This window comes from Tarenaya hassleriana, unplaced genomic scaffold (assembly GCF_000463585.1).
Source record: "Tarenaya hassleriana unplaced genomic scaffold, ASM46358v1 Cleome1, whole genome shotgun sequence".
NCBI lineage: Eukaryota > Viridiplantae > Streptophyta > Magnoliopsida > Brassicales > Cleomaceae > Tarenaya > Tarenaya hassleriana.
The window spans coordinates 6,543,463-6,558,660 of record NW_010960187.1 but is presented as its reverse complement, the minus strand read 5'-3'; the positions used below and the strand labels follow the sequence as shown (position 1 = coordinate 6,558,660).

The window sequence follows — 15,198 nt, the reverse complement described above, 5'->3', positions numbered from 1 at the left end:
TTTTCAAAAAAAAAAAAAAAAAAAAAATCTAGGAACTATTTTTTTTTTTTTGGTAAGTCGGGTTTTCCGGATCAAGAACCCACACTAATCCCGGCCTACGCATACGAGTCTGCAAGGCTGCAACATACACATGGGTATAAATCGACCGAAATCGGCAGGCGAAAGGGGAATCTCCATATTCTGGATATTGTACTCATGACCTCACTTGGGAAGTGAGTTCTCAACCAACAATAGAGATAGGGGATTCCCCAATCTAGGAACTAGTTGGACTCCGTATAAACAGTTTTTATTTGTTATCAACAAAAAAAAGATTTCACGGTAATGTTGATTATATGTACTGTCTCCATCAAGAATTAAAGATGGGTGTTTGGGTTTTTTTTATTTAATTATTCACCTTTTTATTTTAAAAAGTTATATATGTTTAGCTTTTATGTTAGATTTTCAGTAGGTTTAGTTTTTGTTCGTATTGGATTTGAGTTTATTTTCATTGAAAAAATATATTTGTAAAATGATTCTGATTTTGTTTTTTTATTTAATGCAGATTTGATTAATTTTTTTTTTAAAAGTATACGCAATTGGATTTCAAACAAAATTAAATATCATTAGGATTGGTCAACCAAGGTACGGAAATGTCCATTTGGTGGTGCTATATAAAATCAAAGTAATGTAAATATGCCGAAATTGGCTGACACGACCACACCGCCATAAAATGTAACGTAAATCTTCTTGAATCCCTCAATGTCTCTGCATTCAATGGAAATGTAAATCTTTTACTTCATCGATAACAGAGGAAGGAGAACCAAAAACTTATGAGAGGAACCGTCCATTGCCCACCCAATGTATGTGACACGTGTGTTCTCGTATATTTGACAAAAATACGATCAGTTTACGAATTACACCACATCTTTTACAGAACAAAGGGGGAAAAAATCTATTCAATCTAAAGACGGGGTCCATAATTGTACTTTTCAGGTGGAGACCTTCTAAATTAACTCTAGTTTCCCTGCATCCATCTTCACAAATGATGGTAATATAATAATAACTGAAAAAGACAACAAAAAGAGGGAGTTCCAAGGTTTGAGGAACTAGTTGGAATGATCCTGGGAAGTGGGATCATCACCGGTCCAATAAGTTTTGACGGCGACAAGGATCTTCTCGGGGTTAAACGGACCGTTCTCGTGGTCAAGAATACGGCTCTTCCATCTCATCCCGTTCGTTATGCTCTGTATCTTCGTCAGTGTCTCCACATCGTCTCTGAACACAGCCGTTCCTTCTGGCCTCAATATTCTGTCCATCTCCAGCAGTATCAGCGTTATGTCGCACCTGCCATAGACAAACGCCAAACGGTCACCATCTACACCTAATATTCGTATGTATATATATATCTCTAAATATATTTGTGTATGTAACTATAGATTCTGCGTTTTCAGATTTCAAACTTTCTTCCCGCTAAACCCATTGCTTCAATTTCTTCATCCAAAATTTAACTCAAGCGGAAGATCGAACATCAACTGATAGGTGTTTAAATGAAATCGTAGAAATTGGTTTTTGTGGTTTTTTTTATTACCTGCTGGCGTATAAGCTGAACAACCCACCGGCGTGAATAAGATCATACGTTCTTGGATATGTCGAGAAACCCTCGCACCAGTCTTGGTATGTTCCGATCAGTCCACGCTCGTAGATTGCACCTAAAGTCTGTTTCTCCGAGTGCACAGGCACCACATTCATCACCCAAACAGGATACTTCAGCACTGCTGCGGCAAAGCCCCCGAGATCAGCGTTCATGTCCATTATATTCCTGAATCTCCCACGAGACAGCTCTGGTATTATCTTTTTGTAGTGTGCCACCCTTGTCTTCCATACTTCGTTGTCCTCTCGGAATTTCTCCGCGTTGATTCCCGGTATCGTTCCCCGGTTGATTCTGGGCGGGACAGAGAATGCTCTGTCGGGCCAGTCCTCCAATGAACCGCCTGCGAATTCCTCTGGAGTACTTGCCTCTGGCAATGATGTTATGCACGGTTCCAAGTCCGTGTACCTTTCAGGCGTTTACAAGCAGAGATAGAGACAACAAATATATTAATCACAAGTTTCGGTTTTTTTCTCAGAAAGAATGTGACAGTAGAAGAGCTCTTCAATGGGTGAGATTACCAAGCAGAATCTTGATTCTCTGAGTTGCATATAGGTGGATTTTTATGAACTCGCTTAAGCTTATTGCACTCAACGTGGTTGATAGGCTTCTGCCAGACCGACAAGTCGTCCTTTTCGGTCACTTTTTTCCAGCAAAGGCTCCTGGCCACGCTTTCTATAGAATCTTGCTCTTGCTTCAAATCTTCCTCGGTTCTTTCCCAGCCTCTCCAGTACTTCTTCCAGTGAATCGGAGGACCCGAAAGGACCCAATAGCCACCCGGTCTCAGAACCCGGTCCACCTCAATCAGGTACAAACCATCTGTAAAGATTTAGTTATGTTCCTTCCGGTACAAGTTTCCCTTAACATCAATTCAAGAACTTGAGATCAGCAACAGAGAAGGTATTTATTACCGTACTTAAACCAAGGAATCAAACAACGGGAGCAGTGAGCAAGATCAAAGGCCCTAGCTGGATAAGGAAGCCGCTTTGATCCCATTATGCCGATTATTGCAGGAACTCCCCGTTCAAGCGCAAATTGGACCTGCGCTTCGTGAGTGTCTCTTGGCGCAAATGACATGGCAATAATATCCCTCTTCAAGAGGTACGCTCCAAAACTTGCAACCTGAGAATTCACAAAAAATGACAAATAAGTAATGGTCTCGCAAAGAGGGGAAAGAACCACGGTACTAAATATGCCGCAAGGTTGATTGACTTACTCCACAACCCGTGTCAATAGCTGTCCTGATGCCTCCATCAGTAAGAGGAATGAGCCGAGCAATGTCATCGATGTAAGCATCGGCTCCACGTGGAAACATAGTGCCCCCACCAGGGAATCTAAAACGGTCACCCTCTACTTGAATCCAGTTTTGGATAGCCTTTTCAATGCTGAGTTCCTTGTGGGGAATGTTGTCATACCAAGCGTAGTCTCGGCTTTGGGGCCACTTGAACGGAATCTTGTATTTTGGAGGAGGAGGGATAAGACAATACATAAGCTCATCCTTCGTAGGACAATGCCTCTCCCTGTACTTCAACATGTTCCTATCGAATCTTCTCCCTCTCTGCCGATCCTCGCATGGAGTATATTCGCTGAACGACATGTCACATGGCGGAAATTGCTTATCGGATGGGCTCGTTTCCTTGAGATTGGGCTGATGATGGCTGTCAAAATCAAACTCAGCTGGTCTGGATGACGAACTGGAAGAAGATGAGGATGAAGGCGGGGATTGATTATCACATCCCACTCTTGAGTAAACCTCTGATGGAGAGGTGGGGATGGTGTTGTTTTGCCACGCACCGAGAACGTAAAACAATATGCAGAGTCCGCTGACACCGAGAATCCACGTGAGTCTCTTCTTCCTGGAATCTGCTAGGTGATGAGGCTTTGGCGATCCACTGTTCTCCTTCGCCATTCGGAGAACTGCTGTAACTGCACTGCAAGGACGGCAACTTTATCTCAGAAAGGTGAAACAAAGTACAGGACACAGAGGAAAGACAGATCCAGTCTGTTCAACAATTAGAATAGTGGAACTCGAAGCACGAGGAAAAGCAATATCAAAAGCTCTCCACCATCACAGAAAGTAGGAGATAACACAACTTTTATCTGAATTATGGTATAAAAGGAGAGATGTATTTATTCTGTAGCAAAAAGCCTAGAACACTAATTAGACGTGGTCTAAAGAGAGGGAAATAATATTTGAGATTTAGCAGGAGATTGACCAGCCTCATTTTCCTCCTCACCCTCCTTTGAATCTCGTGTTTCCATGTACCCAAATGCTTGCATGGCCATTCCCGATCCCCGTCTCCACTTCTATATTTATAAATGATTTGCCATGCCAATCTTTTTCTTTTCAGCTAAAAGAAAAAACACAAGCAAAAAGCTAGCTAAAAATGGAACCTTCAAGCAAAGTCAAGGTGAAATAAACAAGATTTCCACGTGGCCCCATGTCTTTTGACTATACAAATTATTAGGCCCCCGTCTTTTTCCCCTGTTGTTATACTTTATAAAAAGAGAGAGATAAATGGATCATACTCTATAGAGATAAAAATGAATTCGGTCAGAATTTCCTGTCCCACATAGGCGATGCTGACCCCTCTCACTACCTTTGTCGATTCAGCCCTAAAGTTGTTTGTTTAACACATATATACGTAAACACGTGAAAACATATATATATTTAGCGAGAGAGAGAGAGAGGTGAAGCATCCATAAATAGGAGGTGAGATTACCTTTGATGGCAAGACAAGTGTAGTGAGTAATGGATTATGTACCTGAGCGGCCGTGGATCATAACCACGTTTCTCTTCTTTCTTCCATAATTCTTGGTCAATCAGAATAACAGGTTTTCTTCTACTAGTTGTATCAATTACCATCCTCCATGTTTCTCCAGCTGCTTCTCAGACGATCTTTCGAGCTCGAACAGCTTATCCACTTACTCAACAAAAGCTTGACCAGTAGAAGTTCGGTGGCAAAGCAGCTGCTGCTCGGCTTCTGGAGGTAGTTCCCACGTTGAAGTATTCCACGGAGCTGAAACTAGCAGCAACACAGAGAATGTACAATTTGCTTGTCAAAGTTTGAGGAAGGAGAAGAAGTGAAGGTACGGACAAAGATGTAACCATGGCTTCATGACAGATGAATTGAGCAGTGGTTGTCTTCCCATTTCTCTTGCCCAGTTTGCCGCGGCCTTGTCCTCTTCCCCTCCATGGTCACATGAGAGAAGCTGCAGCTTCCCAGGCAACAATGGCTATTCCTGGAAACGATGTAGCAGATGCAGCTTAGTGATTTTCTCAGATTTGTTCCTTATATCAATACTCATTTTGGTTATACATAAGGTTCTTAGCTGTGGAAATACACTGCTGTTTTGGGCGGAGGCAACGAAACTCCACACCAAAGAGTTGCCTGTTAATGCCCATTACACCTGGCTTGGCTCTTACGGTGATAAACACTTGGTCCACACATTGCAATACTCGGAAAAATGAAGCTCAACATCCGAAATACAATCTAATAGCAACAGTGAAAGTTTACATATACACACACCACAACAGACCACACCACTTGCACTTCTCTTCACACATACAGGAACAACAGAAAAGAAGATGATTAAACACGGTCTCACGGAGGAACAAAACTAAAACAAGCCAAGCTAAACCAAAGGCATCCTTAATACGCCACTCACACACGACGTGACAAGCCAAAACCACAAACCGCAAATATACCATGCGTCGCTTGTATTGGAATTGTCTAGAAGCATTTCCTGTGAACAATGGCAGGCCCTGATTCCTCATACTCTGCCTTTGATATCCACATCTACAATCAGGAGAAGATTATGACATCATTACTTTCAAAAAATCATTGATATTTTGATCAGTTAAACTTCCACAAGTGAGCAGAGTTGAGGTGTTCAATGTTTTCATACCTGCTGGAATGTGCTAAGGGAAGCTAATATGGAACCTCCGATCCAGACACTGTACTTCCTCTCCGGTGGTGCTACCACCTTAATTTTCATGCTGCTTGGTGCCAGGGCCGTGATCTCTTTGCTCATGCGATCAGCGATTCCAGGAAACATCGTCGATCCACCACTGAGCACAATGTTACCATACAAGTCCTTTCTGATATCAACATCACATTTCATGATAGAGTTATAAGTCGTCTCGTGAATTCCAGGTGCTTCCATTCCGATAAGTGATGGTTGAAAGAGGACTTCCGCACAGCGGAATCTTTCAGCCCCAATGGTGATCACCTGACCATCAGGCAGCTCATAGCTCTTCTCAATCGCAGAACTGGATTTAGCAGTTTCAAGCTCCTGTTCATAATCCAATGCCACATAGGCAAGCTTCTCCTTGATGTCTCTCACAATTTCTCGTTCAGCGGTTGTGGTGAATGAGTAACCTCTCTCAGTAAGGATCTTCATCAAAGCATCGGTAAGATCACGTCCGGCCAGATCAAGCCTGAGAATGGCATGTGGAAGAGCATAGCCTTCGTAAATTGGCACGGTATGACTAACTCCATCACCTGAATCTAGCACAATACCTGAACAAAAAGAAACCAGAAAGAGGAAATTAGTAACATATAAGCCGATATTTACAGCAAAAGAATTACAAACATGTCTCAAATACATATGCCTAACACTGTTGGCAAACAGAACACACTAACCCGTAGTACGCCCACTGGCATAGAGCGAAAGAACAGCTTGAATGGCAACATACATGGCAGGGACATCGAAAGTCTCAAACATGATCTGTGTCATCTTCTCCCTATTAGCTTTAGGGTTGAGAGGAGCTTCGGTAAGGAGAACAGGGTGTTCTTCGGGAGCAACACGAAGCTCATTATAGAAGGTATGATGCCAGATCTTCTCCATGTCATCCCAATTGCTGACAATCCCATGTTCGATGGGATACTTTAGGGTAAGAATACCTCTTTTGGACTGTGCCTCGTCACCGACGTATGCATCTTTCTGTCCCATTCCGACCATCACACCGGCATGCCTCGGACGACCGACAATGCTCGGGAAGACAGCCCTTGGAGCATCATCACCAGCAAACCCAGCCTGTCATACAGAAACCGATGTAATTCATCATAAGCCGCTTCCACAGATGAGATTGCGATCAGTCCTGAAACAGAACCAAGAGGAACGAGAAACAAGGAACTGACCTTGACCATCCCTGTTCCATTATCGACGACAAGTGGCTGAATATCTTCTCCTTCCGCCATAACTTAGCAGTATAAACCCTAGAAAACAAGCAAGAAGAACAAAGCTGACAAACAGAACCATCAAGACGACAAGCTCACGGTGTTCCTCTAACAGACATGCAAAACGAATCGGGAAACGATGTCGGCTAAACCACTTGACCATCCTATGTAACGCACAGAAAGGAGGTAAAGCACAACACGTGACGGCTAAGAACTATGATCCAGCCCGATCAAAACCTAGAGTTATACGCAGAAGCAGAGAATCATCATCGAACAACATAAGAACAACGATAACGATGCCAAAACCAAGTCGATCATACTGGAAAACGATGTTGAAATCACATCAACCAGTTCAAAAAGGAAGAACAAGAAGAGAACTTACAGCAGAGCGAGCAGAACACGAGGAAAGAGAAGAAGTTGAAATCTGCAGAGATCAAAAATCGCGACGACGGAGAGAGAGGAGAAAAGGTGGTGGAAGTTTTTGGTGCGGTTTCTAGCGAAGGAATCTGAGAGAGGGAAGAGAAGGTGTGCACTGATGACACCATTAGTGCCGCGTGGCCCCCTCTCCTCTCTTCTTTTCTTGCTTTCGTTTTCCTTCTTTTTCTTTTCGACGTTTAGATTCAAAAAAAAAAATTATTTTAATTTTACCGAGTAAAAAGCAAAAATGAAAAGCCGCCTAAACCTTATGTTATACGGTTTATGAGTATCCAGCAGACAATTTTATTTGTACATATATATTTAGGTATTGATCATTTCTAAAAGTTTATATATTTTATAATACACTATACCGAAATATATTTCTATCCCATTTCTTGATTATCTTCATGGATTCTGTAAACTGTAATATGTCGATGAATGGGTGACAACAGCAAGCACCTACCTACTGAATTTCACGGCTTAAAAAGGGAACATAGGAGAAGCCTGTAGCTAACATGAAATCCAGGGCCAAGCTAAAAAGACCATGATAATAGAATCTGGGTTTTCACAAAAAATTGAATTTGCTCCTTTTATTTGAACTTCATTTAGTTTTCAGTTATTATAGGATTCAGATCGGTGATTATTCGGTCATCAATCAAATTGAAACACTAACCATATAAATAACAGCAAATAAGAAAAGGGGGCTGTCTCCAAAAAAATTTCAGAACGAAGGAGAAGAAATCCAGGACAGAAACACAACGGAGCACACGGTGTCCAAAAGATAAAACTAATGTAAAAAGAGCGATTTTTCGGTTTGAATGGCCGGAAAATCATTCCTCCTCCACGATCCGGCCCTTCTCGCTCACATAGATACCGTCAAGGAACTTCCTGATATCTTTGTTTTTCACGTGACATTTCTGTTCAAGCACAAAACCAACAACTCCGGATCAATGTGGAATGTGGATAGCACAATTTCCTCCAAATGCTCGCGGTTTTAGGGTTTCAGACCAGATATACAGAATTAACTGAATCTTCAGATCAAATATCTAAATCTTTTGATCAACAGTTCAACTAACATGTTGGAAATTGAAAGAAGCAGATGCCGGTTAGTGAATACCTGGTTGATGAGGGCGCACGACCGTGAGACAAGCTCAATGTCATTTCCATCGAGAACGATCTCGTCCTTAACCTTTTCGGATCGAACAATGGTGACACCATTCAACATATCCACCTTCCTGACCTGTTGTTCCAATAAAGCATGCACACATCAGGTCACTGCAAATACATTATCATGAAGCGAAGCGGTCGGAATGAACGATTTCATGGTTAATCAGCAAAACGCTAATCTAACCAACCACAAGAGCAACCATGGAACAATGCCCATGGTAAGTCTGCAAATATTCACCGGATCATCCACCACATCAAACATTTTCCAACCAACTACCAATCCAATATATGGTATTCAAGGTTTATTCGATTTCCTATCCATACGAAAGCTCATAGAATCGACCATTATACACTACAGAGCCTGCTGAACCCTAGAACAGAAATACCAAACAGACACAGATTCATAAAACGAGAGAAGAGAACGAACCCTCTTCTCGCCGAGGAAGTTACGGATCTCGATGGCGGTGTTGCTGTTCGTGATGGAGGCGTTGATGGGAAAGTGAGCGTAGACGAAACGCATCTTGTATCGGAACCCCTTGGTGACGCCGGTGATGAGATTGTCGACATGGCTCAGAGCGGTGCGAATGGCAGCGCTGGTCTTGCGAGAGCCGAACCACGCGTCGATCTTGAGCTTGCGCTTGCCGGTTTCCTCATCCTTGATGAGCTGGAAATCGAGGTTCAAGTGCTTGAAGTCGCGAGTGAGCTTCCCTCGCGGTCCTTCGACCTCGATCACCTTCGCGTGAACCTTGATGTTCACGCCGTCGGGGATATCCATTGTTTCCGATGACAGAATCGTCTTCATCTTCGCTCCTCTTCTTCTTTCTTCTTCTTCTTCCCCTTCTTCCCTCTCTGCGCAGGCGGACGGCAACTAGGTTTATAAAGCAAAGTGCAAGAGAAACCCTAATGGTGATCAGAATCACATTTTGGGAAACAAACTTCAAATGATTTGGGCCGACAACTGTAAATGGGCCTAATTATTTGAGCTTTTCTATGAAACAGGTAATGGGCTTTCTCATATTCAAGTTGGCATTCCACATTTGGGGGATATTCTTCTCTCTTTCTTTCTTTCTTTCCTCTTATTTTGAATTTCGAATGTGTCATTATTATATTTGCAGAATTAACAGATCCTTGAATCGAGACTTGATGTATTTTTTTTTCATAATTTTTAGTTTAGTTTTTTATTATCAATTTTCAATTATTGATGCCCATATTACATTTGGCACGAGGAAATGTAATATGGGCATATAAATTGCACATATTTTGCAAAACCTAATGGAATGGAATACGTGAGTCAATAATTTTTCCAAATCAAATATTACAAAGTTAAAACATTTAAAAAAAAAATAGAAACAGAATCTTTTTTAATAAAAAAATGAATCCGAACTAAATTTGCATTCAAGAAAAAATGATGTAAAAATCAAATAGTTAATAATATTTTCGAAATTAGAAATCTCAATAAAAATAATGAACGGAAATATCAAACCCTAAAAACAGTTGCCCAATATTTGAAAAGTGAACAAGAAATATAAATTATAGAATACGGTATCAGAAATGAAGGGCTTAAATAACGAAACTGATAGCGAACAACAGTAGCAAATACAACATCTAAGCTTAAAGAATCACTCATCTCAGCGTTGTCCAAAGAACATGTATAAAAACGCCATAAAAAAAAAAAAGATTTATGCTTAGTCTGAAATAAAAATACACGTCATTATCGACTAACATAACCATAATAATAATAATAATATGATATCAATAACCATCATTACTTGTTAGCCCTCTTGCGAAGTTTGACGCTCGTCTCTTGTTTCCGGTACAGCCCACCGGTTTAAGCGATTGCGAGTTGCAGAAACCTGAAATTAATTTACATATATTATATACGTACGTATATATGCATTGATGCTAATAAAGAAAAAAAAAAGACCAACCTGTTGGTCCCAATCTGTTCTCAAAGTCATGATTACTAGCACACAAGTCTGAACGAATACACCGAAGAGCATCCCAATCCAAACACCCTGAAACAAAAAATACGTTGTACCGATTACCAAACACTCTTACAAAAAAAAAACATTAATGTGACGATTAAAATATTATAGTTGGAGGCTCGTACTTTAACTTGCAAACCAAAGACGTAACCGAGCACAACTCCGGTAGGAATTCCGACAAGGTAATAGCAAGCAAGGTTCACGTATGTAACATAGCCTTGCCATCCAGCTCCGACCGCAACTCCTGCCCCATTTTGAATTCATTCGACGCCGTTTTTTTTTTAATAATGTATATGATCGTCGGTCCGATATTATTTATTATTCGAAAGTAAAAATATCCAATCAAGAGGATAGAAATCGAAGATGTACCTGATAGAACAGGTTGAACGCTGTTCAAGAGGATGGAGAAAGCTAGAAGAGGCGATAGATCGGCTACTTCAGCGGCCACGGCTTCACTAACCGTGAATATATATGAAACCCTTCCTCTGAGGAACAAGAACACGAAGAATAGAACGAATCCTATCGACAGCGAAGTGCAGACCACGTTAACCGTCGCGAACTTTGCAGCTTTCGGATTTCCCCGCCCGAGCTCGTTCGATACCCTCACACTGTATATTCAGAAAAAAATGTCATATATATATATATATATATATATATATATATATATCAACACTACTATACTAACATGTAATCCTTAGTATTTGTAGATTTTACATGTTTATATATACATTTGGAGCACAAAATGTATAATAAACTTATAACACCGATAATCGAGTAGTTCTATTCATTGGTTTGGCCCTAGGATTTGTCTCCTCTCACAATTATTTCACGAGGTCTTGTATACAAATAATAACCCATAACATGTCAGTTACGTGCAACCTCGATTGGTTTACATCTCTCGTGTGGTTTGCAAACTATTACACGAGAATGGAGTTTACCCGATGCACATCCGAATGACAGTGGCCGCTGGTTCTCACTTTATAAAAAAACACACACATTCCAATGCAGGGCATGAGAAATGAGTTGGTATACGTACCTTGCTGCAGCCAGAAACCCTAGTGCGATCATCATTTCTAGGCCGTTGATGTTGATGCTGCACAAAATTGTAATGGCAAAAAGGACAAAAGAGAGTAAGTGAATGGAATAGACGGATCATACAGATGTATGTATAGTTGTCGATTTACATATTGGTTGTATTCGATAGAGACAAATATCTAAAAAAATGTTCGAGATTTGTTGGTTTCTCTGACTTAGTTTGGTGGTCCAACACATTTGGTTGGACGTTTTGTTGAGATGGTCCAGAAGCTGCATTGATCTTCAATAAGTAGGGGCGCTAATTAATAAATGCATGAATTTTGTATTTACGTATTTACTCCCAATATTCCAATTTTCATAAACGGTTTGAAACCACACCATTCTGGTTAATTTTTTTTCCCAATATTTATAAAAACATGTAATATCTAATATACACATATATATAGGTTGGTGATAATAAATTAATTAATATTTTACCAGATGGCAAGAGCATCAATGGCGACCTCTGCATTCTTCAAATTCCCGGTCAGAAGTACCAAGATCGTGTTGTACCATAGCTCAAGGCTGCCAAATACAACACACAGCGTTATCACCAACCCATTCATGCATGCATACATACATACATACATATATATACATATACGTGTGAGCCTGTGTGTGTGAATATATATATATATTTACGACATATATATAGATGGAAGAAACATACCAAAGCATGCCGCCGGAGGAAAGCGACAACTTGACAACAGGCCAAAGATCCTTAAACGCCAAAGAAGAGAAACCTCTCCATGTATCTCTACAACCTCCGCACGTCACGAACAGAAGCTGTCCAATGTTCGGTATCCAAAACGCGACCAGCGTCGAAGTCATCGCGCCGGCGATTCCGAACTTGTAATGAACCACCAAAAGCCACGACAGGAACAGGTGCATCCCCAGGGACAAGGCCGCCACGTAAGCGATCATCCTGTTCTTGCTCTGAGCCTGGAGAAACATCTGGCAAGTGTAGGAAGGGACGAAGGAGATATTTATGCCGATGAACCAGAGGGAGATGATACGAGCCACCCGGACGATGTGTTCCTCCTGGCCCAAGGCCAGAAGGATCGGACCCGAGAAAATATAGAGCGGCATTAGGCAAATGGCGCATCCCGTGAGAACGATCCAAGATCTTTGGAGGTAGATCCCCAGCATGTGGTACTGTTTTGCTCCGTACGATTGTCCACACAACGTTTCTAGTGCACTTGCCATACCTAGCTGCAACGGTCCAAAATGAAATGAAACCCATGTAACCAAAACAAAAAAAGTTATAAATTGGATCGTATTTTTTTATCGGGACCACTTTTATATAATTTGCAGACTGCTACATGTTATACATTTCTTTTTTCAATTTGTACCCCGTGCACTAGTCAAGGCCCTTTTCATGCCCAGTTCATTGAACGGTCAATTTCATCAATAAAATATAACTTTATACAGTCATATGTATCATGAAATTTTCTTCTATAGGGTTAATTTTGTTATGAAATAAATTTTGAACACCGTTTATGGATTTGTAATCATTATTACTATGCTCAGTGCCTTTATTCGTCAGCCATCTACCTTTCTACACCATAAAAGTTTGCCAGGTATTCAATGGGCCATTAAACAGCTACTGCCTCTAAAATGCCAAATGCTCACAGACAATACAAAAAGGGAACGTTTTAAAATATATTATATTTACTTTTTATGGAAAAAAAGTATTCACGAACAACCATTTATTCGCTTAGTCTTATAAATTCATATTTTTTTCTCCCTATAAATTCATCAAATTTATACTTTTTTTAATTATCGTAATCCTATAATTCTAATTTTTTAACCCAACAAATTTATTTTTCTAATACTCTCTAAACTAAGCTACATAACCTCTACAGAATCACTTTAAATTACTTTTTTTTTTAAAGACGGACAGATTATAAAACATGCCACGTTTATCCATTATTTTTTCTTGGGGAACTTTGTAACGTGTTTTGTGTGACTAGACGAGCGTACGAATCAGATTCGATACGAGTTTAGCATTTCGATCTATTTGCCCTAATGGGAAAAAAAGTTGTTTTGATCTGCTTTAGTGGAGGATTAGGAACACTAACTGTTTGTTTTGTTCATAAAAGATTGCTTTTGTCTTTTGGTGCAAAGAAAGGACACAAGTGATTGACCGTAAACGAAAATGTTTTTTTTTTCCCGTGAACCAAACGTCCATAGGCATTGACAAATAAACGAAGTCAGTCCACTTACGCAATCATGTTTGTCATTTTGTCATCATGGTTTTTTATTTTTTGTTAATTTCATGTAAAACCCAAGTTTATAATTTTTTTTATAAGCAAACATACACCTTGTAACAATGAAAGAGATAACACCAACCGCTAGTTACGAATATCGAACACAAAGTAGTTGTAGTTTGTAGAATGTCTTTTGGGTAAATAGATTCACTCGGACCGTATGTAAATCAGAAAGAAAATATGTGTTGTACGGAACGTACCAAGATGCCATTGCTGAACCTGAGGAGGATGGTGAAGACGATGGAGTAAGCAGCCAGCTCGGTCGGACCGAGGTGTCCGATGAAGGCTTGGCTTATCAACGACACTCCGAACGTCGAAAACCTCGTAAAGATGGCCGGAGCCGCCACCACCCACAGCTTCTTGGACTCCTCCCACACCCTATCCTTCAACCTCAACTCCTCCTCCTCCTCCGCCTCTCCGTTCTCCGGCTTCTTGCTCAGCAGCTTCTCCGTCAGTTCTCCGGCCATCTCTTCCGGTCAATATCTTCTCCTTCTTAACCTTTGACGGGAGAACGAGAGGAGTATAAGTAGAAGAATAACAGGGTATGGAGGGAAGGAAAGGTTCCGAGGAGGGAATAAAGAGGGACACCAAATGCGAAATCGACAGAAGAGGGAATTTAATGCATTGAGAGAGAGAGAGAGAGAGAGAGAGAGAGAGAGAGAGAGAGAGTGGAGGAGGAACATACAAACATGCCGAGTTACGTGGACAAATGACCTTCACTCTCTCCTCGTATGATCTCTGGTTTGACAATTTGCCTGTCGATGTTTTTCTTCCCTCGTATTTTTCATTATTATTTTCCTTTTTTGGTTGAAATTATTTTCTTAATTATGAATTTTCAATATATGTTTATAAAAAAACAGCTTTCTTTCTTATAAACTTTTACATATTTTCCACTATTTTATTTTGCAAGTTGACTATACCTACCTCGTGTCAAGTGGGTTTGTCCTCATATATTGCATCGGAATATATATTATTTTAGTTTCGGTGGAAAATATTAGAAAAACATTTGATATAGTTACCTTTGAGGTTATACTTTTATCTGTTGGCCAAAAAATATTACTACACCATTATCATCAATATCTTAAAATATAATATAGAATTGTTTTACCTTAAACAAGTAAAACCATAGTATATTAGACGAATATCTAAAAAAACTGTATTATTTATTATTTATCAGAAACATTTACAAAAATAGAAAATATTTTAAAAACATCATCTGGTTTTACGTACCCGCTGTCTCTTGTTGACTGGAGAAATAATCAGGTACATAAAAATTTATAATTTTTTTTTATTCAGAATTATTTCAAAACCTACAAAATACTAATATAATTACACAAATATTCACTGTGAATAAAGATAAATCAAGTCATGTAATATACTGAATTTTTTCTATTTTTTTATAGCATACATCAAAACTAGTCATCTAATGTGGAAATACATTCCTAAAAAAATAAAATAATTGAAATTAACCATCT

The 15,198-nt window shown here is 40.0% G+C and overlaps 4 protein-coding genes across 10 annotated transcripts; all 4 read right to left on the bottom strand.

Annotated features, from left to right (window-relative positions):
• Positions 1 to 794: 794 nt before the first annotated feature.
• On the bottom strand, positions 795 to 5,064 carry LOC104815508 (probable methyltransferase PMT17). 7 transcript variants are annotated; one of them, XM_010543932.1, is made up of 9 exons: positions 4,973 to 5,064; positions 4,737 to 4,870; positions 4,557 to 4,653; positions 4,393 to 4,513; positions 2,844 to 3,558; positions 2,539 to 2,749; positions 2,149 to 2,446; positions 1,568 to 2,035; positions 795 to 1,323 (listed from the first exon to the last, which is right to left on the bottom strand). In XM_010543932.1, exons 2-9 carry the CDS (start codon positions 4,737 to 4,739, stop codon positions 1,086 to 1,088), a joined length of 2,151 nt encoding a protein of 716 aa, XP_010542234.1. In that variant the 5' UTR covers positions 4,740 to 4,870; positions 4,973 to 5,064; the 3' UTR covers positions 795 to 1,085. The 7 variants fall into 7 exon arrangements, with proteins under 7 accessions (XP_010542234.1, XP_010542237.1, XP_010542260.1 ...); XM_010543935.2 differs by having other exon boundaries at positions 4,393 to 4,510; positions 4,737 to 5,003; XM_010543958.1 differs by lacking the exons at positions 4,557 to 4,653; positions 4,737 to 4,870; positions 4,973 to 5,064 and having other exon boundaries at positions 2,844 to 3,553; positions 4,393 to 4,497.
• A 32-nt stretch (positions 5,065 to 5,096) lies between these two features.
• LOC104815553 (actin-2-like) lies at positions 5,097 to 7,334 on the bottom strand. The gene is made up of 5 exons (XM_010543986.2): positions 7,193 to 7,334; positions 6,772 to 6,849; positions 6,274 to 6,667; positions 5,537 to 6,150; positions 5,097 to 5,427 (listed from the first exon to the last, which is right to left on the bottom strand). The coding sequence occupies exons 2-5, from the start codon at positions 6,829 to 6,831 to the stop codon at positions 5,362 to 5,364; spliced, it is 1,134 nt and encodes a 377-aa protein (XP_010542288.1). The 5' UTR covers positions 6,832 to 6,849; positions 7,193 to 7,334; the 3' UTR covers positions 5,097 to 5,361.
• A 546-nt stretch (positions 7,335 to 7,880) lies between these two features.
• LOC104815490 (60S ribosomal protein L9-1) lies at positions 7,881 to 9,260 on the bottom strand. Its single transcript, XM_010543902.2, has 3 exons — positions 8,822 to 9,260; positions 8,345 to 8,467; positions 7,881 to 8,144 (listed from the first exon to the last, which is right to left on the bottom strand). Exons 1-3 carry the CDS (start codon positions 9,194 to 9,196, stop codon positions 8,058 to 8,060), a joined length of 585 nt encoding a protein of 194 aa, XP_010542204.1. The 5' UTR covers positions 9,197 to 9,260; the 3' UTR covers positions 7,881 to 8,057.
• A 677-nt stretch (positions 9,261 to 9,937) lies between these two features.
• LOC104815480 (protein DETOXIFICATION 21) lies at positions 9,938 to 14,336 on the bottom strand. Its single transcript, XM_010543890.2, has 8 exons — positions 13,924 to 14,336; positions 12,124 to 12,665; positions 11,892 to 11,978; positions 11,416 to 11,472; positions 10,749 to 10,987; positions 10,505 to 10,623; positions 10,323 to 10,409; positions 9,938 to 10,247 (listed from the first exon to the last, which is right to left on the bottom strand). The coding sequence occupies exons 1-8, from the start codon at positions 14,188 to 14,190 to the stop codon at positions 10,167 to 10,169; spliced, it is 1,479 nt and encodes a 492-aa protein (XP_010542192.1). The 5' UTR covers positions 14,191 to 14,336; the 3' UTR covers positions 9,938 to 10,166.
• Positions 14,337 to 15,198: the final 862 nt, after the last annotated feature.

What these genes read in the sequence shown, in the direction of transcription:
- LOC104815508 (XM_010543932.1), bottom strand. An exon ending in CTATTGACACGGGTTGTGGA is followed by an intron (nt 2,750 to 2,843) that starts GTAAGTCAATCA and finishes GTGAATTCTCAG; the next exon opens with GTTGCAAGTTTTGGAGCGTA. An exon ending in GATTCCTTGGTTTAAGTACG is followed by an intron (nt 2,447 to 2,538) that starts GTAATAAATACC and finishes AAATCTTTACAG; the next exon opens with ATGGTTTGTACCTGATTGAG.
- LOC104815553 (XM_010543986.2), bottom strand. Translation starts at nt 6,831, where the DNA reads ATGGCGGAAGGAGAAGATATTCAGCCACTTGTCGTCGATAATGGAACA. An exon ending in ATGGAACAGGGATGGTCAAG is followed by an intron (nt 6,668 to 6,771) that starts GTCAGTTCCTTG and finishes TCTGTATGACAG; the next exon opens with GCTGGGTTTGCTGGTGATGA. An exon ending in CCCTTAGCACATTCCAGCAG is followed by an intron (nt 5,428 to 5,536) that starts GTATGAAAACAT and finishes TCCTGATTGTAG; the next exon opens with ATGTGGATATCAAAGGCAGA.
- LOC104815490 (XM_010543902.2), bottom strand. Translation starts at nt 9,196, where the DNA reads ATGAAGACGATTCTGTCATCGGAAACAATGGATATCCCCGACGGCGTG. An exon ending in ACTTCCTCGGCGAGAAGAGG is followed by an intron (nt 8,468 to 8,821) that starts GTTCGTTCTCTT and finishes TTGGAACAACAG; the next exon opens with GTCAGGAAGGTGGATATGTT. An exon ending in CGTGCGCCCTCATCAACCAG is followed by an intron (nt 8,145 to 8,344) that starts GTATTCACTAAC and finishes GTGCTTGAACAG; the next exon opens with AAATGTCACGTGAAAAACAA.
- LOC104815480 (XM_010543890.2), bottom strand. Translation starts at nt 14,190, where the DNA reads ATGGCCGGAGAACTGACGGAGAAGCTGCTGAGCAAGAAGCCGGAGAAC. An exon ending in GGGTTTCTGGCTGCAGCAAG is followed by an intron (nt 10,988 to 11,415) that starts GTACGTATACCA and finishes CTGAATATACAG; the next exon opens with TGTGAGGGTATCGAACGAGC. An exon ending in CGTTCAACCTGTTCTATCAG is followed by an intron (nt 10,624 to 10,748) that starts GTACATCTTCGA and finishes AAAATGGGGCAG; the next exon opens with GAGTTGCGGTCGGAGCTGGA.